The following is a 22,737-nucleotide window of genomic DNA, read 5'->3' as shown; positions in this document are numbered from 1 at the left end:
AGCCCATATTTTTTCCCCCAATTTTTCCACCTATACATATTCTCGGTTCTTAAGTCTCAACTACGAACATTTCAAATAGATAAAATTCCTTTGAGTAGATCTGAAAATATTTAGATGTTAGTTCATCTTAAGACATTTAGCTTATTTCTTGGCTTTCATCGTAAAGATGAGACTATCTTTTCCTTTTCCATAAAGGGAAAATGTCATTTCCTTTCCTGATGGGATTTTCTCAGACTAAACAACAGGGATATGACTATAAGCTCACTGTCACATTTCTTAAAACACAAGGTGGAGCATCCCATTCCACGTACATTTCACCCCAGTGTTGCAACACTGACGCACAGCCATGTACACATGTGCACATAAATGTATGTGTACACACAAACACACACAGGCATGTTGATATGAAGCAAGTGTACACATTAGCGTGTCAGTCTCATGATCTCCACTGCACACGACATGTCAAGGACATTGCCTGCCCCACATACAGCTCACCTCAAAGGTCAGCCCTTACACGGCTGTGCTTTATGCCCAAGTCCAGGGGCCAGAGTTGACATCAACTGACCAGAGACTAACCTTTGACCTATGACATCACCTGCTACAACATGCACTGGGCCCATCAGAGGGCTCAGCAGAGATGACTCTGCTGAGACAGGAGCTGACACTGAAGGGGCCCAGGGAGAAGCCATTCGGGGAGTCTGGGTCATGACAACTGAGGGTCACAGGAAGAGCTGGCCTGTGAGGAGGTGAAGCCACAAGACACACAGCAGACCCTCCCCAGAGGGAAGGGCCCCAAGGGCACCAGGAGGTGGCTATGGAGTGATGTGGGCAGGTGGACGGCTCCCCAGTGGACACCTGAGGCAATCTCGGCCCAGTCACCCTCCGGCCTGTGTGTGCAGCGCCCTGTCCTGTGAGTCCCTGGAGAGCCCTGTCCATAGACGGGCCAGGGAGACCCTGGGTGACCCAAGCCTGGGACTACTGTAGGCTTTTCTTTGTGCAACTGTCTGGTATTGGGATCTCCTGGGCACAGAGAGGTTGGGTCACAGGGCAGCCCTGGACTGTCCAGGTGGTGGCGCCCAGGCTGCCTGGCTCTGGCAGGACCCTTTCGAGAAAGCAGAGCGGGAACTCCAGGAGCCTCTGGGGCCCAGAGTCCCTGCTCTAGACCTGAGCTGTGAGGGTGCCGGCAGGCACGCCGTCCCTTTGTAGGGGACAAGGATGTGTGGCCACGCCTGGAGATGGGGGCCACACTGTGGCCTTCCCTCCCCCACTGCAGGCCTGGATGAAGATGCTGCTTGTCTGGGCCAGGTGGGCCCGTGACACGTCCAGCCTCCCCCCTTGTTTGGATCCTCCCCATCAGGGCCTGGGTGTCATGGTAGCTCCCCTGCCCGTCCCATCCCTGGGGACTCATCCCTCTCCCCCTGGGCCAGGCCAAGGTCGCTCTCATCCCTCCCCAAGGCTTCTTTCTGCCCTGGGTGCCACCTGAGCCTCCCTGCAGCCCCTGCCCACCCTCAGGCTGCTGCCATGGATGGCACCCTCGTGCCATGTTGAAGGGCAGTCCGGGCGCCTGGGGGCCTGGGAGGGAAGCCAGCTGTGACTGGGTGCACGCCTGGGGGCCTGGGAGGGAAGCCAGCTGTGACTGGGTGCACGCCTGGGGGTCTGGGAGGGAGCCAGCTGTGACCAGGTACGTACCTGGGGGCCTGGGAGAGAGCCAGCTGTGACCGGGCGCATGCCTGGGGGCCTGAGAGGGAACCAGCTGTGTTGTCCCGCGGGTTGTTTCCTCACCAGGAGAACTAGGAACTCAGCGCTTCTCCTTCTTCCTACTGTTGAACAGCCCTCTCACTGCTCTGCTTCTGGAAACCTCTGCCTGTCCTGGCTGCTGCTGGAAGACTTCTCCCGACACCCAGGGCAGTCAGGTCCTCGGCTCCAGAAGCCCCGGAAGGTGCTGCACTGTCCCCCCAGTGACGCCCATCCCCTGCCCACCTGCTGACGGTCCCGACACCCCGTGGCTGTCCCTTTAGGCGCACTCTCTCTGCTGCAGGATCTGGGCCTCCTGCCAGGGTGAGGCTCCAGGGAGGCCTCTCTGAAAGGCCTTCCTCTACCAGCTAGAGCTTCGTGTTCTTACCCACGAGCTCCTGTGCAACCGTAGGGCCACACTGAGAAAGCGTGAGCTCCACAGCAGGCTTATGTTTGAACCCTGCACACAAACACACACACATATTTTTTTCTGTTTAGCTTGTGAGACTGTGGATTCAGGATGAAGTACCTCTCTGGCCCTCTCGGGTTTCAAGAGGCTGGTTTAGGCTCTGTGACAGAGTGGAAGGGTCTAGTGTCTGATCTGGACAACATAGGAACACTATGATTTGCGATGAGAAAACCTACTGAAGTCCATCTGTCAGGTTTCTAGAATCCCTCCTACCTAAGTCACAGCCTTTGGCCACACACGGGCAGACTGTTTATTCAGAGGAGACTTCCCTGAGGAATGTTAGCACTCACAATCTCTCCCCCTTCAGATGCCCCTGTGACCAGTTTACTAGCTGCTTAGACAGTCTTCTTCCCTTCTAGAGACATCCATGTAGCTACAAGAAGGAGAAATGTGGGAGGCAGAGGAGGTGAGACCACAAGTGAAAGAGTGGCAGAATGAAAGGCCCTAGAAAAAAAGTCAGAGGGCCAGAGGAAGAACATCTTACATTCAGACAGCGTTTCTCCTGATCACAAAAAAGTTCACATTTATGCAGATTTTCATGGTTCTAGTAAAACAGTGCCTTACTGCAGGCTCTGGGTGTTGTTCTATAATAGGGGTAGGGCAGGCACAACCTAATCAGCCCTGCTCAGCCATTGGTCGGAACTGCAGTGGGCCCCACGCCCAAGCGAGCAACTCAAGGAGCTACCATTAGTGATCCCACTAAGCCATTGGTCGGCACTGAGGTAGGCCCCACTCACTCCCCTTCCTCTGTATAAAAGGAGCCGACATTCGGACTGGGACAAGATAGTTTTTTTTTTTTTTTCTAAGACACTAGCTGGCCATCTTCTTGATCTGCTAGCTTTCTGATTAAAGTCGTTCTTCCTTGTACCAACAACTTGTCTCCTAATTTATTGGCCTGAGCAGAACTAGCTTGGGCTCAGTAACAAATTTTGGTGAGCCAGCCAGGAGCCTTGATGCTTGCAGCTAGCTGGCCCCAGGTGGGGTATTTTCTGGTAAGGCCTTAGGAGCTCCTGGGGCCACTTGTCCTGAGGATCTTCCCTTCAAAATTCCCTGAAGTGGCCCTGGCTGCCCCAGTGCATGGCAGTTGGAGCAAGGAACTGACATTCAGGAGGCAACAAGTTCCCTATACCAGCTTCCCTGATAGCTCAGTTGGTAAAGAATCCACCTTCAATGCAGGAGACCCTGGTTGAATTCCTGGGTCGGGACGATCCCCTGGAGAAGGGATAGGCTACCCACTCCGGTATTCTTGGGGTTCCCTTGTGGTTCAGCTGGTAAAGAATCCGCCATCAATGCAGGAGACCTGGGTTCAATCCCTGGGTTGGGAAGATCCCCTGGAGAAGGGAAAGGCTACCCACTCCAGTATTTTGGCCTGGAGAATTCCATGGACTGTATAGTCCATGAGGTCGCAAAGAGCTGGACACAACTGAGTGACTTTCACTTCACTTCATGTTAATTCCCAGGCACAGGGACCTGGTTTGGTGTCATCATTTAAGACCGAATAAGGCACCCAGTTTGGACTGGGAGCCACTTCTGGAATAGGGCAATTTTCTTTGTGCTGATATCCTGTGAGTGAGTGAAGTCACTCAGTCGTGTCTGACTCTTTGTGACCCCATGGACGGTAGCCTACCAGGCTCCTCTGTCCATAGGATTTTCCAGGCAAGAGTACTGGAGTGGGTTGCCATTTCCTTCTCCAGGAGATCTTCCCAACCCAGAGATCGAACCCAGGTCTCCCACGTTGTAGGCAGATGCTTTACCATCTGAGCCACCAGGGAAGAGCCCGCTGATATCCTGTAGGAGGCTTTAAAGCAGATGGCCAGCCAGCTGGGTTTCTATGGATGCACAAGCCATTCTCAACTTCAGATCTGTTTAATAGGAAAACCCAATAACCCTACATACTGAGAGGACCTCTTCCATATGACTGAACTTTTCACTGCTAGCTTTGCCACTCACTAGATGACACCACCCTTATGGCAGAAACTGAAGAGGAACTAAAAAGCCTCTTGATGAAAGTGAAAGTGGAGAGTGAAAAAGTTGGCTTAAAGCTCAACATTCAGAAAACGAAGATCATGGCATCCAGTCCCATCACTTCATGGGAAATAGATGGGGAACAGTGGAAACAGTGTCAGACTATATTTTTTGGGAGCTCCAAAATCACTGCAGATGGCGATTGCAGCCATGAAATTAAAAGATGCTTACTCCTTGTAAGAAAAGTTATGACCAACCTAGACAGCATATTCAAAAGCAGAGACATTACTTTGCCGACTAAGGTCTGTCTAGTCAAGGCCATGGTTTTTCCTGTGGTCATGTATGGATGTGAGAGTTGGACTGTGAAGAAGGCTGAGTGCCGAAGAATTGATGCTTTTGAACTGTGGTGTTGGAGAAGACTCTTGAGAGTCCCTTGGACTGCAAGGAGATCCAACCAGTCCATTCTGAAGGAGATCAACCCTGGGATTTCTTTGGAAGGAATGATGCTAAAGCTGAAACTCTAGTACTTTGGCCACCTCACACGAAGAGTTGACTCATTGGAAAAGTCTTTGATGCTGGGAGGGATTGAGGGCAGGAGGAGAAGGGGATGACAGAGGATGAGATGGCTGGATGGCATCACTGACTTGATGGACGTGAATCTGAGTGAACTCTGGGAGCGGGTGATGGACAGGGAGGCCTGGCGTGCTGCGATTCATGGGGTTGCAAAGAATCGGACACGACTGAGTGACTGAACTGAACTGAACTGATTCTTCCTGGGCAGGCAATCATACGCTTATGAATGTGGTGCTTGCTGGGGATGAAAGAAGGATAGTCTTTGACAAGGTCAGAGGGGGAGCAAACCAGCTTCATCTAGCAGATCCAGATGGAATTCCGGAAGCAAACCTGGCAGTCCTTATTGCTGAGACCAACTGGGATCCTAATAATGGAGACATGCCTCTCCTAAAGCATTATAGGAAGTGCGGGTCTTTGAAAGATCAGACAAAAGATTTAAACAAAATTCAAGAGATACACCAAAACTCAATGAGGATCCATCAGAGTCTTTAGAAAGAATTTATCAAGCTTATAGGCACAATACTGGTGCAGATCCTGAGGCCTCTGAAAATATGAGAATGGTAAATATGACCTTCATTGGGCAAAGCGCCCAGATATAAGAAGAAAATTACAAAAGTCAGATGGTGCCTTCTCAATTGATAGCTGTTGCTTTTAAGGTGTTCAACAACAGGGGACAGGTCAGAGGAAGAGGATGCAAGACAGAGCACAACTTTTCTGGCCACAGCGTTGGATTCCTGGAAAGCAAGTACCCAGAAGAGAAGTGAGCCCACGCGGGGAGGAAACAATGTGCTTACTGTAAGAAGGAAGGGCACAGAAGGAGTGCCCTAGGCTAAAGAGTAAAACAATAAAAAAGACAGGAGCCTCCCATCTGGTAGAAAGAGAGGAACACTCTGATGATGAATGAAGAGGCCTGGGGGCTCTCTTAGACTTGAGGTGTCCAATGCCAATTTCCCTGCAGAGTCCCAGGTAACTTTGACAGTGAGGGACAAGTTGATTGACTTTCTGATTGGTAGACACCAAGGTGACACAGAAAACATCTCAGTCCATCCTGGTCACAAGAGTTTCTGGGAAAGTACAAAATTATTCTTTCTTACAAACCTCTAGAATGCCAGTTAGGTGACTTCATCCTGAAACACAGTTTCTTACATATGCCAGTGTGTCCAATCTTTTGGGTTGAGATCTAGTTTGTAAATTAAATGCTCAAGTAACTTCTTTTGTCAAAGTAGCTTGACATCAGGGTCCCACCACAGCATGCTATAAGCTACAGATGGCACTCATGGACACCCCAGAAAAGGTGACAGAGCTCTTCCCCATCGCTTCTGCCCTTGAGGTCTAAGAAAAGGTAAGGCTAGAAGTATGGGCTGATGGCACCCCAGGGAAGGGCAAAAATGCATGGCTAATACATGTCCCATTAAAAAGGAACACTGGGACACCTAACTTAAAACAATACTCTCTGAGGCAAGAGACCCAAAAGGGAGTTCAGCTAATTCTTGAAAAAATTCCTAAAACAGGACTGACTAAACATTGCAGGTCCCCGAATAACACCCCATCTGCCCAATCAAAAAGCCAAACTTGGACTTTCCGGGTGGTGCAGTGGATAAGAATCCTCCTGCCAACGCAGGGGACACAGGTTCAATCCCTGGTCCTGGAAGATTCCACATGCCCAGGAGCACCTAAGCCCGTGAGGCACAGCTCCTGAGACTGAGTGCTGAAACTCCCGAGGCCCCTGAGCCCAGAGCCTGTGCTCTGCAGCAAGAGAAGTTACGGCAGTGAGAAGCCCTTGCATCGCAACAGAAGAGTAGCTCCTGCCAGCTGCAACTAGAGAAAAAAGCGCAGTAAGGAAGACCCAGAGCAGCTGAAAATAAAGATAAATAAAAAATGTTAAATGCCAAACTCAACGTAGTATCACTTTGTCCAAGACTCAAGGGCTATTAATGAAATAGTTCAAGATTTGCACTCTGTGGTACCTAATCCATTGTTGTTTATTTGCTAAGTCATGTCCAGCTCCTTTGTAACCCATAGACTGCAGACCACCATGCCCCTTTGTGCACGAGATTTCCTAGGCAAGAAGAGTGGAGTGGGTTGTCATTTCCTTCTCCGGGGGATCTTCCTGACCCAGGGATCAAACCCAGATCTCTTGTATTGGTAGATGGATTCTTTACCACTGATCAACCTGGGAAGCCCAACATAATCCACACTGGTTAGAACTCTTCTGGGAGAAAATAACTTGTTCTTAGTTTTGGACTTGAAAGGCCTTTTTTCTGCATTCTTATTGCAGAAAAACCACAGCAGCTGTTTGCTTTTGAATGGCAGGACCCAGAAACACAGAGAGTCCAATAGTATTGTTGGACAGTCCTGCCTCGAGGACTAAAGAACTCCTCTACCTTGTTCGGAGATATGTTAGTTAGGGACGTGAGAAACTTAATATTGAATGAAAAACTCTTATTCCAATATATGGGCAATATGCTTTTAGCAAGACTTACACATGATAAGTGTCTACAAAATACCATAAGAACCCTGAATTATTTGGCCAATTGTAGATATAAGGTCTCCCAGAAAAAGGCCCAAGCACGTGAGCAATAAGTCACGTATCTGAGTTTTGTCCTTTCCCATGGACATTTTGCCTGCAGGGAATCACAGGCTTGGGAACACCCAAGAGTCACAGACAACTCAGGGGGTTTCTGGGAATTGCAGTATTCTGTTGGATTTGGATCCTGAACTAGGGGTTCATAGTAAAGCCCCTCTATGAAGCTTTAAAGGAATATGATTTTGAGCCCCTTGCTTGGACTATGGAGTGCAAAAATACATAAATGGGGCCTAACCACAAAGGACCATCCAGTGAGTCACTCAAGATTGCATGATTTATGTGAAAAATAACCCCAAGACTGCTGTCAGACCTCCCCAGATAGGGACTCAACACAGAGGAGCCCGCCCCACTGAGGTCTGGCAAACAGACTTCACTCAAATGCTTTGAGTCACAGGAAATTTCAGATGCTTGCTAGTATTTGTGTACACTTTTTCAGTGTATGTGGAGGCATATCCCACCAGGAAAGAAAAAGCCTCTGAAATGCTTAAGGTTCTCCTTAAGGAAAGTTAAAGTGTAAGTTGCTCAGTTGTGTCCAACTCTTTGCAACCCCATGGACTGTAGCTTGCCAGGCTCCTCTGTCCATGGAATTCTCTAGGCCAGAATTCTGGAGTGGGTAGCTGTTCCCTTCTCCAGGGGATCAAACCCAAATCTCCTGCATTGCAGGCGGATTCTTTACCATCTGAGCCACAAGGGAAGCCCTCCTTAAGGAAATAACCTCCCAATTCAGACTGCTTCACTCCCTTCAAAGTGATGACAGGCCTGCTTTTGTCTCTAGCAAAACCCAACAAGTGTCTCAGCCTCTGCAAATTACTTGGAAGCTACATTCATCCTGGAGAACACAATCAGCAGAAAAAACCCAAGAAAATGAACCACACATTAAAAAGGAACATTGCTAAAATACCTGAAAAGACTAATTTAATTTGGGATACAGCCTTGCCAGTTGCCCTGCTACTGGTCAGAGTGGCTCCCAGAAGTAGGCTTAATTAAGCCCCTCTGAAATATTGTATCATTGTGGTCATTCCAGATGTCTGCCCGGGCAGGAGAATCTATAAGTGCCTGAAAGATCTAGCAGTTGCCAATTATGTGAAAACTCTGGGCGCTATACTAATCTCTGTTCATGAGTTTGCTTCCAGCAGGTCTGACTATCCACCTGAGGTAGCCTCGCATCCTTTCGCATCTGGAGACCAAGAGAGTTTTCTCTCATTACAACCCAGAGAGAATAAGGGCCTGAGCATCAGCTGATTGCAAGTGGCCAGGCCCACACGTGGTTCTTACCATGCACTCATCTGTCAGTTTAGCTGGAGTAAAGACAGGGATTCATCACACTTGGGTTAAAATAGCCCCACTGTCATCAGAAAATGACCCAGCTCTTGGGACTTCCCCTGTGATCCTATGGCTAAGACTCTGTGCTCCCACTGCAGGGGGCCTGGGTTCCATCCCTGGTCAGGGTACTGGGTCCTATGTACCGCCAAATAAATATTTTAAAAAGGGAGAAAATGACCCAACTCCTGAGAGACCTAGAGAGCAACAGGTTTGGGAACCCTTAGAAGATTTAAGGTTACTCTTTGAAAAGGGTAAATACTGAGATTAAAAGTTCATGGTAGGTACTTCCCTGGTGGTCCAGTGGTTAAGAATCTGCCTTCCAATACAGAGGATGTGGGGTCAATCCCTGGGAACCTAGATCTCACATGCTGTGGGGCAAATAAGCCTGGCACGCCACAACTACTGATCCCATGCACCACAACTAGAGAGAAATCTGTGAACCTGTGTGCCACGACGGGAGATTCTGCAGGCCACGACAAAGGTCCTACGTGCCGCAACCAAGACCTGATGCAGCCCCAAATAAATAAATATTTTAACTTTCATAGAAGGATTTCATTATGTTCAAAGAGTTGTAGATAAATAATTGTAGTGCTTACTAACATTTTAAGGAATATTCTCAAGATAAAGAATTGTAGTGCTTAATAAAATTTTAATAAATATTCTCAACCCAAAGCTGACCAATTCCATTTCAGAATTATCCCCTCATTGCTGCTATTCAACAGGAAGTAGTCAGAAAGATCCTTGCCCCTTTTTACCACAAGACTGTGAAATGGACATTGACAGTGGGGAACAGGGGCGGGACAGGCACAACCTATAGCAGACTTGCTCAGCCATTGGTCGGCACTGCAGTGTATCCCTCTCCCAAGACCCTCCCCTAAGTGCACTATTGCAACAAGCAACTGTTAGTGGTTCCAGCAAGCCAGTAGTCCTCTCCCCGTCCTCTGCATAAAAGGGGCCCAAATTGGGACTGGGACAAGATGGTTTTTTTGAGATGCTAGTTTGCCATCTTCTCGGCCTGCCAGCTTTCTTATTAAAGTCATTCTTCCTTGCCCCTAAAACTTGTCTCTGGATTGGTTGATCCGTCAAGCAGTGAGCAGAGAGAACTTGTGCTCCGTAACAGTTTCTCCTCCATTACTTTCCCCTACATTTCAGGATCCATTTATGACAGCAGACACTTCAATGAAACCCTTACTGTGGGATCATCTCAAGCGGCAAAGAATTTAAGGTAAATATTGTAATAGAGCAGTGAGGTCAGCCTCTAACCTGCAGCCATTGCTGCTTCTCATTACTCCGCATCCTGTTACCATGCAACGGGTCCGGCTCAGCCACTGGTCGGTGCCTCGGTGGGCATCCCCCATAAACAACCAACTGTCAATGAGTGACCATTACTGGTCCTGCTCAGTCAATGGTCGGTGCTATAATGGGCCCCTTGGAGAAGGTGATGGCACCCCACTCCAGTACTCTTGCCTGGAAAATCCCGTGGGTGGAGGAGCCTGGTAGGCTACAGTCCATGGGGTCAAGCGACTTCACTTTCACTTTTCACTTTCATGTATTGGAGAAGGAAATGGCAACCCACTCCGGTGTTCTTGCCTGGAGAATCCCAGGGACTAGGGAGCCTGATGGGCTGCCATCTGTGGGGTCGCACAGAGTCGGACACGACTGAAGTGACTTAGCAACCATAATGGGCCCTGCAAGCTGCTGCTGCTGCTGCTTCTGCTGCTGCTGCTAAATCGCTTCAGCTGTGTCCAACTCTGTGCGACCCCATGGATGGCAGCCCACCAGACTTCTCCATCCCTGGGGTTCTCCAGGCAAGAACACCGGAGTGGGTCACCATTTCCTTCTCCAACGCATGCATGCGTACTTAGCTGCTTCAATCGTGTCCGACTCTATGCAACCCTATGGACAGCAGCCCACCAGGCTCCTCTGTCCACAGGATTCTCTAGGCAAGAATACTGGAGTGGGTTGCCATTTCCGTCTCCAATGGGCCCTGCCTACAAGCCACTAATTGTCAAGAAAGGACAGTTAGTGAAGGGATTCAGAAAACAGTGGAGTGATGGTCATGAGGCGGAGAGGGGGTTAACAGGGGGATCCTGGCTTTCTCCAGGAAGCCCTCCAGCTCACCCAGGCTTGGGCCAGCATGTGAGCCAGGGTGCCCAGGGAACAGACTGAGGGCTGTATCCTGCAGGGCTCCACAGCCCTCACCACGGCCATCCACTAGCCTCGGCCCAGGCCTCGAGGCAGCAGTGCACCTCTCCCTAGTCCTTGTCTCTGTGGCCAGATAGCAGCGGCAGTCTGCCTGGGTCGCAGTTTGTGGGACCTGATCTCCCCCCTCTTTGGGTGGCCTGAGGAGCCTGAGAGCTGATTGGGTTGGGTGCCTGGCTCCTTCAGTGATGATAGCTGGGGAGAGTCTGGGAACCTGGCCCTGAGGGTGCTGCCAACTGACAGCTGCATCCTCTTAGCCAGGACTGAGACCTTGGAGGGTGAAAGTTGTGCCTTGGGACCATTCCCTTTCTTGTCAGGGCAGAGAATTTGGTAGAGACTTACAATGGCAACCCACTCCAGTATTCTTGCCTGGAGAAACCCATGGATGGAGGAGCTTGGTGGGCTACAGTCCACGGGTCACAAAGAGTCGGACACGACTGAGCGACTTTCACTTACAGGAACATCCTTACCTGACAAGGACCTGACTTTAAGAGCAAAGGATCTGTCACCAAGAAGTTTGTAACAACTAACCAGGACCCTTCCTCACCTTGCCTATAAAAGGGCTTTGCTGAAAGTTTTCAGGGTTCTTAGCTCATGAGCCATGCATCTCCTTGCACGGCCCTGTAATAAACTTTTCTTTGTTCCAAACTCCAATGTTTTAGTATTGTTTGGCCTCACTGTGCATCAGGCACAAGGACTTGCATTTTCAGTAACAATATCACAGACAGTGAGGAGGGTGAGGGACACAGCTTTCTCAGACATACAAGGCAGTGTCTGTTTTCCTTTCATTTTTAATTAAAGGCACGTCTCTCCTGAGAGAACCTAGGCGATCCAGGGGCAGGCAGCCTGGGATGGCAGGACAAAGCCGGCCAGATGCTGGTGAAATGTACAAATGTGACTGTGGCTTCCTTGGAATGCAGTCCTGGGAGGCGAAGGCAGAAGCCCACACTCTGGGACCGAGGTTCACTCTCGGCTACATTTTGACCTGCTGCATGGGTCTGAGCTTCGGGGAGACGGCAAAGGGGCAGCCCGTGCTCTTTTGGATGTCCTCCACTGTTAGGCCGTCCCAGAGCTCAATCAGGGTCAGTCCTGTCTTCTTGTGCACGTCAAACACGGCCTTCTCGGTGATGATCCGGTCCACGCACCGCTTCCCAGTCAGCGGCGTGGTGCACTTCTCCACGATCTTGGGCTCATTGGCCTTGTTGCAGTGCTGCATGGTGACCACCACTCGCGTCTTGGAACTGGACACCAGATCCATCGCACCCCCCATGCCTTTCACCTTCTTGCCGGGTATCATCCAGTTAGCCAGGTCACCGTATTTGGAAACCTGCATGGCTCCCAGCAAGGTCAGGTTGATGTGCCCCCCTAGAATCATGGCAAATGATTCATCGCTGGAGAAAAAAGAGCCCCCGGGAAGAAGGGTGACTGTCTGTTTGCCCGCGTTGATGAGGTCCGTGTCCACCTCCTCTTTTAATGGAAAGGGACCCAAGCCCAAGATCCCGTTCTCACTGTGAAGGTGCACGGTGATGTTGGGGCTGATGTAGTTGGGGGCCAGGAGAGGGATGCCGATGCCCAGATTGGCGTACATGCCGTCCTCAAATTCAAGAGCTGCCCGCTTGATGATCCGTGTCCTTATGTTATCTGAAGATGTGCATATTTCATCATCCTCTTTCCAGACGGTTAAACGCTCAATTCTTTTCTCATATCTTTCCCCCTGTATTATGCGATCGACATAAATGTTAGGAACATGGATGTCTTCTGGGGCAAAGGACCCCACGTCCACAATTTCTTCAACCTCCACCACAGAGGTTCTGGCGGCTTTGCACATGGGCACGTTGAAGTTCCTGGCGCTGGCCCTGTAGATGACATCCTGCCCAGTCGGCCTTCCACCCTTTCACCAAAGCAAAATCAGCGGTGATGGCATGCTCCAGCAGGTAGTGCTGCCCATGGAACTCCCTCACCTCCCTGGGCTGGCTGAGGATGGCGATGTGGCCGTCCGGTAAGTACCTGATGGGTGCCCCTCCCTCCTGGACCAAGGTCCCATAGGCCGTGGGGGTGTAGAAGGCGGGCACACCGGCGCCCCCTGTGCGGATGCGCTCGGCCAGGGTACCCTGGGGCGTGATCTCCAGCTCCAGCTCACCCGCCAGGTACTGCTGCTCACAGAGCGAGTTCTCCCCCAGGTAGGAGCAGACGATGCGGGTGATCTGCCTGGTCCCCAGTAAAAGACCGAGACCGAAGCTCTCCACCCCCACGTTGCTGCTGACCACAGTCAAGTCCTTCACGCGGGTCTTCAGCAGCGCCCCTATCAGATTCTCCGGGATCCCGCAGAGCCCGAAGCCCCCGATCATGATCCTCGAGCCATCAGTGATGTCTCCCACGGCCTTCACCGGGTCCGTGTAGAACCTGGCGCGCGCGCGGGCGCTCCAGGCGAAGCCGCACGCGCCACCCTTCGCCAGCGCGCGCCCCGAGCGGCCGGCGGGGACCCGGCGCCCGAGCGCCGACGCCAGGAGCCGCAGGGCCGCCATCGGCCGCTCCGATGGAGGGCCTCTCCGGCTCGGGCTCCGGGCCCAGCGGGGACAGGCGGGGACAGGCGGGGACAGGAGGCAACCGCGCGTCCCCGCCCGCGCGTCACAGAGCAGGGGGCGCCCAGCCGTGATGCGCCCGCCAGGCTGGTTCCCGCCGCTCCGCTCCGTCTCCGCGCTCCGAGGGCCCGAGGGCCCGCGCTTCCCGGGCCGCGAAGGCGGGAGGCGGGACCGCCTGGATCCTCTGGAGGACCAGAGGGATCCCGGGCCTGACGCCCGGAGACCCCGAGGCGACGTCCCTCCCGGGAAGCCTGGGCGCCGGCCTCCTGCCCTCTCCATCGTCACCCTTCCTCCCAGGCGCGCTACTCCCGTCGCCCCCCACCCCCCAAAATTCCACCCCCGGGCACGGGCTCCAACACCTGTGTCCCCAGCCCTCCCGGTCCTGGAACGTTTCCACGGGAGTCAAGCCGGGCCTCAACGACAGCCCCGCCGAAGGAGACCTCTTGCCTTCCTGCCTCAAACCTGCTCCTCCTCTGTCCCCACCTCGGGCAAGAACAACACCAAACCTATTAAAGAGCCACTGGCTCAGTCCTGTCACCGGCGCCTCCTCCAAGCACCCTCCTCCGTTCCCTGGACAAGCTCCCCCACCCCCAGCTCCCACCTCGACCCTGCGAGGCTCTGGGGCCTCTCTGACTTCACTTCCGGCCCCCTGAGTCTACTCTCCCGACTATCAGAGGATATTTATTTTGTACATAAGATAAATGGACTTTTCGTTTTACAATAGTTGAGACTCAGAGAAAATACTCTAAGATTATATAGAGTTCTCACATGCTCAGACCCAGTTTCACCTAGAAAGTACATTTAAGTGACTGTGGTACCGTTGTTATAACTAATGAACCAATATTGGTATCTTATTATTTACTAAACACCATGACTGACTCGGATTTAATTCGTTTCTCAGTGTCTTTTTTCCTGTAGAATGTGCTTCAGTTTCAGGTTGTCTGGTGTTTTTCTCATGGTGAGACTAGGGTTCTGGGTTTCGAGGATAAAGACCACGGAGGTGAAGTGTTCTCATCTTGTCAGATCAAGGGTGTCTGGGAACTACATGAGATGTTCATGGGAGCCCAAGTACCTGGCTGAGGGGGTGCCACTCAGGTTTCCCCCTAAAGTTACTACCTTGGCCTGTACACACTTTGGAAGGAAGTCACTAAGTGTAGCCCACACTGAAGGAGGGGAAGAGGCTACATCTCCGTGCGGGGGAGCGTCTCAGAGGGTTTTATAAAAAGCTGAATCAGATCCTGCCAGCCTCCACTGCTCTTAAAGAAAATAACGCTGATTTCATACTTTATATTTTGGCCGCTTCTCTCAACCTCCTCACAGTCGCTCCCTGGCCCTCTGTGCTCCAGCCATGGCGGCCCCTTGCTGCGCCTCAGACACACCCAGGTGGGCCCACCTGCAGGGTTTCTAGGCCCACTGCCGGGATAAAAGAGGCTCTCCCCCAAACACCTGCTGAATGAATGAATGAAGGCACGAATCCTCATTTTACAGGTGAGGAAACTGAGGCCTGGAAAGGCAAGCAACCTGCCCTACTGTTGTCCCGCACTGAGGAACCCTCACCCTCCACCCACTGAGTCCCCTCGACTGAGAATGGCCAGCCCTCTGGGGCCAAATGAGGGGCTCCAGCTGTGTCTGCTGCCAGCAGCCTCCTTGGCGGAGCCCCAGGGGAAGGTTCGATGCTGACCCGTCTCACCATCATCTGTTTCCACATAGAGGCGGAGTCCCAGGTCCTTGTTATGGTTCAAGAGCCAGCGGTCACTGGCTGCTGTCACGTCCAACACCAGCCAGCCCTCGTCCCCAGATCGGAGCGTCTGAAGATCCAAAAAGAACAAGTCAGACTCCCTGTGGACACGAAAGAACAATTAACCGAGGGCCAGCACAGCTGCCTTTGTGTTTCCAGTGCCCGCCGGGGGACCATTAGCGGGGCATCTACCCGCCTGGCTCTGGCCTGGGTGCCTTTCAGGCCTTCTCTCACTGTCTACTCTACAAAGGTGTTACGGAGTCTGTGTACAGATGGGGAAACTGAGGCTCAGGAGTTCAGTGACCCGTCCATGGTCCCACAGCCAAGACAGCAAGATGGGGATTTGAATCCAGGACTGATGCTGGCCTGTCCCCACGCTGAGACGAGGCCTTGGGCCAAACATCTGCCTTCTCTGAGGGTGGGCTGCCCAGGAAGCTCCCCTTCTGTCTTCTGGGAAATGCACCCCAGGGCTGGGCCAGACACTCTGACAGAGATTTGAGCAGGTGTGTGGGGGGTGTGGGGCAGGCACCTGTTGGACTGCTCCAGGACCACCTCAAACATGCTGATGTGGAGCGTCTGGTTGAGCGGGTGGGTGCTGGGCAGCTTGTAAATCCGGAACTCCGCGGCCGTGACAGCCTCCCCGGCCGGGATCTGGGTCAGGTCAAAGTGGAACTCCTTCCAGTGGGGCTCCTGGTGGCCCAGGGCGGGGTCACGCTCCACTGCAAGACAGAGCGGGGCTGGCGGTCACTCGAGGTTCGGGCTCGGGCTCCAGGGTGGGAGCCGGGGGCCTAGGCGGTCTGGGCGGGACTGACTCCCTCGAGAACAGGCTTGTCCCAGCTCTGCCTCCTGGGTGCTCAGAGGGCTCCGAGAGCTGTGTGGTGAGATGCCTGGCTCAGCACCCGGCACGTGGCAGTGCCACAGGGCAGCATCCACGTCTGGCCCCCGAGCCCCAAACCCAGCCTGCCCCGCTCACATCCTACTGGACCCACAGATGGGGTACAGGACAGGTCCCTCCTCTGGGGAGATGGACTCAGACCCAAGGCTGAAAAGAGACATAGCTGAATGCATTTGAGTGGGACGAGGGCTCCCAGAGCCTGCTGGTGTCTGGATGGCCGGTGAGGGGAGACTGGGCGTGTAGCTGACTTTGGAGCTGGGCCTTGGGGTGAGAGTGGACGTGCCATGATGTCACGGGAGAAGAAACCACAGAGGCAGGGACCAGCGTTAGTAAAGGTCTAGAGCTGAGGGACAATGGCACCAGCAGGGAGAAACAGTAATAACACCCAGCAAAGGGGGACAGGAACAAGAGGAAAGAGGGAGGGGGACCTGAGGGAAAGGACCAGGAAGAGGCGAGGTAGGGGAACAGCTCCTGGAAATGCTGGCTGGGGAAGTTGTAGGGTCCCATGGTGTGATCTGAGGGGGCTTCCTGGAGGAGGTGACACCTGAACTGGCCTTGAAGGACAGGATGGAGTCTTAGTGGGTGTAGAAGGTGGGAGGGCAGGTTTTCTAGGCAGAGGGGACCTATATGCACAGGTGTGCGGAGCTGGGGCTCGTGGTGTGAGTCTGGCTGTGGTCCAGCTGCAAGGGCTGGAATCCTGGCCTCGGAGCGTGGGCTGTGCTCTGACCAGTGGAGGGCCAGGGTTCTGGGCAGCAGGGGGTCGTGGTCTGAGGGTGGAGTGGAAGCTATGTGTGGAGGTGAGGGTAAAGCCCAGACTGCAGGGACCCGAGGCGGGCTGGTGGCGGGGCTGCTCTCACAGTCTGGGCAAGAGACCGCAGGAGTGGAGTAAACCCCACATTTCCCCAGCTGCCGGAAATGCCCAGGACAGTGTATTTAGGGCATCTCACTTTAGCCTCCTGTCACTTTCAAACACTAAAAATCTGTGTTTCCACAAAGCAGGGGTGGGAGCCGCCCCAAGCCTTCCCCTAAAACCAACACTGAGATTTTAATTACATGTTTGTGAGTCTTTTTAAAAATTCTCTTTCTGGCTACTGGACTCAGCGACCACAAGTCACCAGGCTGGTGGTGGAGGCGGATGTGGGAGCACTTCCTGTCCTCGCGGTGGGGACCTGGTCCAGGGATGGGCAAACAGCTGTGCTGGGCGGGGCCAGTGGACACACGTGTTTGGGAAGGAGATGGGCTTTTCATCCCCAGACCAGGGAGGAGGGAACAGAACGCCCATCGTCTGACGGGGGCTGGACCCGCAGCAAATGCCCGCCCACCAGCCAGGCTGTTTCGTGGGCAGCATGACACGGGCAGATCCAGGTCCTCCCACACAGGCAGGGCGTGGAGGGCAGGGTTCTGAACCTTCACCGAGTGATGCTCGCCATGAATATCACCACACGAGTCCCCTCCTCCCTACAGACACACACACACAGCTTTGGGGACAATTTCTGTGGATTAGGTAACTGCAGAGACCACCTCTGTTATGTGGCTATGGAAGCAGCCCTGAGCTGCAGGGTGAAATAGGTCCAGGCTGTTGGCTGTTCCAGGGAGTGACCCCAAGAATGAAAAAGGGTTGCCCAGCCATGCCCTGTACCGGACCCCTCTCAAAGCATCCTTAAGCGTATCTGCCCCCAAGGCAAAGAGGGGGCTGACAGGTGGGTCCCTGGGAACCTGTCTGCAGGCCTGACATTGACTCACGTTGGATCCAGGACTGAGGGAACAACCACGAACCTGCCAGCTCCGAGGGCGCCAAGCTCTGTGGCCTCCCTCCCTTGCTGACCTGGGGGCCACATGTGCTGGGTCCAGAGAGCCCTGTTCCCCTGGACTGACCTCAGCTCCCAGCTTCTGTGCGGTGGGTGTGTGAAAGCGATGCCCACCCAACCCCCACCCCATAGTTCCCGCACAGGAAACTGCCTGTCCCAGCTGTTCCAGGCAAGCACTAGCGGTGGGACATTTTAAGAAAATGATTTTCATCAGAAATGGATAAAACTTCTGAGTGAAGTGAAATTGCTCAGTCGTGTCCAACTCTTTGCGACCCTATGGACAGTAGCCTGCACCAGGCTCCTCCGTCCATAGGATTTTCTAGGCAAGAGTACTGGAGTGGGTTGCCATTTGGCCATAAACTAGACATTACTGTCACTAGCCAAAGGAGAGCCCTCCCCTCACCCCTGGCTGCCCCGCCCTGCTTTCTTTGCTGGAACCTGTGGATGTATGGCTTTTCAGCAGTGGCTTCTGTGGATTAGGGAAGATGGTTCTCAGATGCCGGTGTTAAGGAGCAGCATTTATTGAGACTTGGATGTTCCATATGGTAGTTCCCGGGCTGGCTGCTCCTGCTCTAGCCACTAAAACAGCACTGAGCGGGGTAGATGCTCTGATCTCCAACTGGGGCTTTTGGTCTTAGCCCTGACTCTGTCAGCAACCAGGTACTTCCTGTGGGTGGCCTCAGTGTGCTCATCTGGGAAGTGGGGGGGAGGCCCTAGGATCCTTTCCACACAGGGCTGTGAAAGGGCTTTGTAAAGGGAAGGGATCATGGGATAGGAGTGATGGCTGTTCCTTAGGAGGTGGGAGGGGTGTTGACCCCTAATTTCCTCACCTAACAGACATAACAAAGTAAGAACATCCTGCCAGCACCAACGGGGGTTTCATGTGTGACTCAAGAGCCACAGAAGACGAAAGACAGACACTCAGCTTTATTCTTCTAAATAAATTACGGAATGAAAGATTCACATAAAAATATATCAGTGCAACTGAAAGGCACTTGGATGGCTTCAAAGAGCCTCCTTTCCACCTGCCTGACCTTTATGAAGACACTTGATCCTCTGGGTTTCAGAATCCACATCTACAAAATGACCATTTGATACAGAAATGAAATGAAAGGGTCCAAAGCCCTGTCTGCTTCTGTGGCTGCACTTGGTGGTGGCCCGGCACATGCTTCTTTCTGATTATTCAGGAGCACTTCCTTATCAGTGCACACTCATGCCCAGCCTCCACTTTCCCCTCTAACCAAGGTCTGGAATCTCCCAAAGATGCCCAGGCCAGGAGAGCCAGGCCCCCTGCCACGCCAGTGGGGGCGTCCACTGCGTTCTGGCTCAGGCATAAAGCAACATTTTCTTTATGAACGTGCTGATGATTCCAGAACATTAGAGCTCAAGGAAGAAAGATCACTGCATACAGTCTTCTCCCACTTTTATGCACGTGTGGAGACAGATCCCAGGAGTTCTGGCTCTCCTCTGGGCTCCTTCCACCGCAGTGGCCCTCCACCATCCAGTGCTGCACAAACGGCATAACCTCCCTACCTCGGAGCTGACCTGGCCCTGCTTCCCACCCTGCTGCCGCTGTGGGATGCTCTGTAGAGGGAATTTAGGGGAAAGGCCAAGGTCTGTACAATGTGATTTCCTGGGGTTTCCCGGTAAAATTTGCTGCTGGTTGTGGAGTTGGGAAGTTCATTCCCGGGTCCCCTGGCAGATTCAGACAGGCAGCGAGGGGGACGGGTGGGGGTGCCACAGGGCAGGAGGTGGTCCCTGCCTGACCTATGTTCTGGCTCCTGACCATCTGAGATAAGTGCTGCCAGGAATCCTGTCTCTGTGAATGTCCTGGGGGGGACTGCTGACGTTTGAAGTAAGGTTTCTGGGTAGTAAATTATTCTTTCCATCTGCAGAATCTAGGGTAGGAATTCCTAATCTTGCATGGAGGTGGAGTGTCCCATAAGTTCACCTTTGGGCACGTGGGAGTAGACCCCTGCCTATGCTGTCTTCTCACGCTCTGGGGGTTTTCTAAGAACACTCATTTTCCATTCATTTTTCCCTGGGCATATCTGGGAACATTAATTAATTCATTTATGCAACACATTTGAAAGTAGTGCTTATTGTATGCAAGTCAGTGCTTTGGTACTGGGGAAACTGCAGTCTACAAGACAGGCCAGCCCCTGTGCCTGTCGAGTTTTATGTGCAGTGGGGAAACCAGGTAGAAAACAATCATTGTAAGCGAGGAGCCCTGTGAAGGACAGCAAGAGCGGGTGAAAAGAGGGTATGTGGGGTCATTTTATGCTTTTAACTTCCATTTTGTAGTGATTTTTGATTTTGAGATTAAGAGAAAACTTGTTGCAAGAACAGTAGAAGACTTTCCATATTTTTTACCCAGCTTTCCCTAATGATAACATTTTACATAACCAAACCACAGCATAGTGTTCAAAACCAGGAAACTGATATTGGTACAATACTATTAAGTACATTATAGACCTTTCTAGAATTTTGCCAGTTTTCCCACTTATGTCCTTTTTCTGTTCCAAGATTCCACCCTGGATCCCACATCACATTTCCTTGTTAGGGCTCCCTGATCTGCTCTGACCTGTAACACATGCTAAACCATTCTTTGCCTTTCATGCCCTTGCCGTTATGAAGGTCATCGGTCAGGTATGTGGTAGACGGTCCCTCAGTTTGGGTTTATCTGATGTGTTCTTGCATTCTTATTATTAAATCGAAGTTACAGATTTTGGAGAAGAATACCATGGATATAACGTCCCCTTCTGAGCACATCAAATCGAATGACATAATGTCACCATGTATTATTACTGCTGCTTCTGCTAAGTCGCTTCAGTCGTGTCTGACTCTGTGTGATCCCATAGACGACAGCCCACCAAGCTCCCCCGTCCCTGGGGTTCTCCAGGCAAGAACACTGGAGTGGGTTGCCATTTCCTTCTCCAATGCATGAAAGTGAAAAGGGGAAGTGAAGTCGCTCAGTCGTGTCCGACTCCTAGTGACCCCATGGACTGCAGCCCACCAGGCTCCTCCATCCATGGGATTTTCCAGGCAAGAGTACTGGAGTGGGGTGCCATTGCCTTCTCCGTGTATTATTACTAATGGTTACTAATTCTTTGGTTAAGGTGGTATCTGCCACATATCTTCACTGTAATGTCATTATTTTTCTTTTGGAAATGATAAACGTCTTGAGGGAGAAACACTGAGATTTGTGCATATACCCTGTTTTCCCCCACACTTCTGCCCACTAATTTAGCACCAGGAGCGGCTCTTGTCTGTAGTGATTATTACTGCACTATGTGCAATAGTGATTTTCTGTTTCCTTCTTTCGCTCTACATTTATTAATTGGAATTTCTTTGAAAAGAAGACTCATCCTTCCTCCCATACTTATCCATTCATTTATTTCTATCATTATGGGTTCATGCACATTTAATTTACTCTATGGGTTAGCAACTGAATGACAGCAACAAATCCGAACCCATGCACAAACATATGTCTGTATTGATTTCTATTTTTCTGGATATATCTATCTTAAAAATTGGAGTTATAGTTCCAGTTCAGTGTGGTGTTACTTTAGATGCGGTACTTTGGAGAAATCTTTCAATTAAGACACTCTAAGATGAGACCAAGCACTCATGTGTTGCTGGCAGGCAGGCAGGCAAAATGGCATAATACCCATGGAGGGGACTCTGGCAACATTTAGCAAAATGATACATGTTTTGACTTAGACATCTCACTTCTTAAAAATTGTCCCAAAGGTACAACACAAAAAGATGTACATACAAGACTATTTGTTATAGCCCAATTTTGTAATATGTTACAGAAAAACACCGGAAACAACCCAAATGTTTATCAGTAGGAGATGGAATAAAGAAACCATGGTACCTCTTCATGATGGGGTGCTAAAGAGCTGTAAATTAGAACAAGGAGATCATCTATATTCTGCAAGAAAGTGATCTCCAGAGGAAAGTTTTATTTTAAAAAGAAATAAGGGGAACAGTACAGATAATATGCCTTTTATCTAAGAGCATGTCAAAATACAAATATTAGGGGCTGCCCTGGTGGCACAGAGGTTAAGAAGCTGCCGCCAAAGAGGGAGACACGGGCTAGATTGCTGATCTGGGAAGATCCCACATGATGCTGAGCAACTTAGCCCTTGTGCCCCAGCTATTGAGCCTGTGCTCTAGAAGCCCAGGAGCCACAACTACTGAGCCCACGTGCTGCAACCGCTGAAGCCCGTGTGCCCCAGAGCTTGCGCTCCACAAACAGAGAAGCCACAGCGATGAGAAGCTTGCAACCCGCACTGGTGAGTAGCCCAGACTTGCTGAAACTAGAAAAGAGCCCATGCAGCAATGAAGAACCAGGGCAACCAAGAATAAATAAATACATTAACAAATAGAAACATAGAAATGCATACATGTCATATGCACATATATATGCATTTTATTCTTTAAATGGAGAGAGAAACTACAAACTAATAAGTTTATTAAAAATAGTGGGAGTGGGTGATACAGATGGAGGGAATTAAGAGGTGCAAATCTGCAGTTATAATAAATAAGTCATGGGGTATAATGTATAGCATAAAGAATATGGGCAGTAATTTTATAATAAATTTGTATGCAGACAAAAGGTTAGTAGACTTATGGTGATCACTTCATATGCATGCAAATGTCAAATTTCTATGTAGTATACTTGAAACTAACATACTATTGTATGTCAACTATATTTCAATTAAAAAATAATAAGTAGTTGGACTTCCCTGGTAGTCCAGTGGTAAAGAATCCACTTGCCAATGCAGAGGACATGGGTTTGATCCCTGTCCAGGAAGATCCCATATCCCGAAGTGCATCTAAGCCTGTGTGCCGC

At 51.3% G+C, this 22,737-nt stretch overlaps 2 protein-coding genes across 2 annotated transcripts in view; both read right to left on the bottom strand.

Moving 5' to 3' along the window:
• The window catches only part of LOC120856368 (bone morphogenetic protein 8B), a 43,555-nt gene that overhangs the window by 6,945 nt on the left and 13,873 nt on the right, over positions 1–22,737 (bottom strand). The window contains exons 2-3 of the mRNA XM_040231584.1: positions 15,703–15,892; positions 15,126–15,274 (exon numbers count right to left, since the gene is read on the bottom strand). Of these exons, the coding sequence (XP_040087518.1) occupies positions 15,126–15,274; positions 15,703–15,892 (339 nt within the window). The remainder of the gene's footprint in view (positions 1–15,125; positions 15,275–15,702; positions 15,893–22,737) is intronic.
• On the bottom strand, positions 11,629–13,378 carry OXCT2 (3-oxoacid CoA-transferase 2). The gene is given in 2 exon segments (XM_040231583.1): positions 11,629–12,721; positions 12,723–13,378. Coding segments are annotated over 2 exon segments (1,551 nt in total). The 3' UTR covers positions 11,629–11,826.

The sequence above is a fragment of the Oryx dammah genome, unplaced genomic scaffold (assembly GCF_014754425.2).
Source record: "Oryx dammah isolate SB20612 unplaced genomic scaffold, SCBI_Odam_1.1 HiC_scaffold_28, whole genome shotgun sequence".
NCBI classification, from domain to species: Eukaryota; Metazoa; Chordata; class Mammalia; order Artiodactyla; family Bovidae; genus Oryx; species Oryx dammah.
Note: the sequence above shows the minus strand (reverse complement) of the source record. Positions and strands in the feature narration are given on the sequence as shown.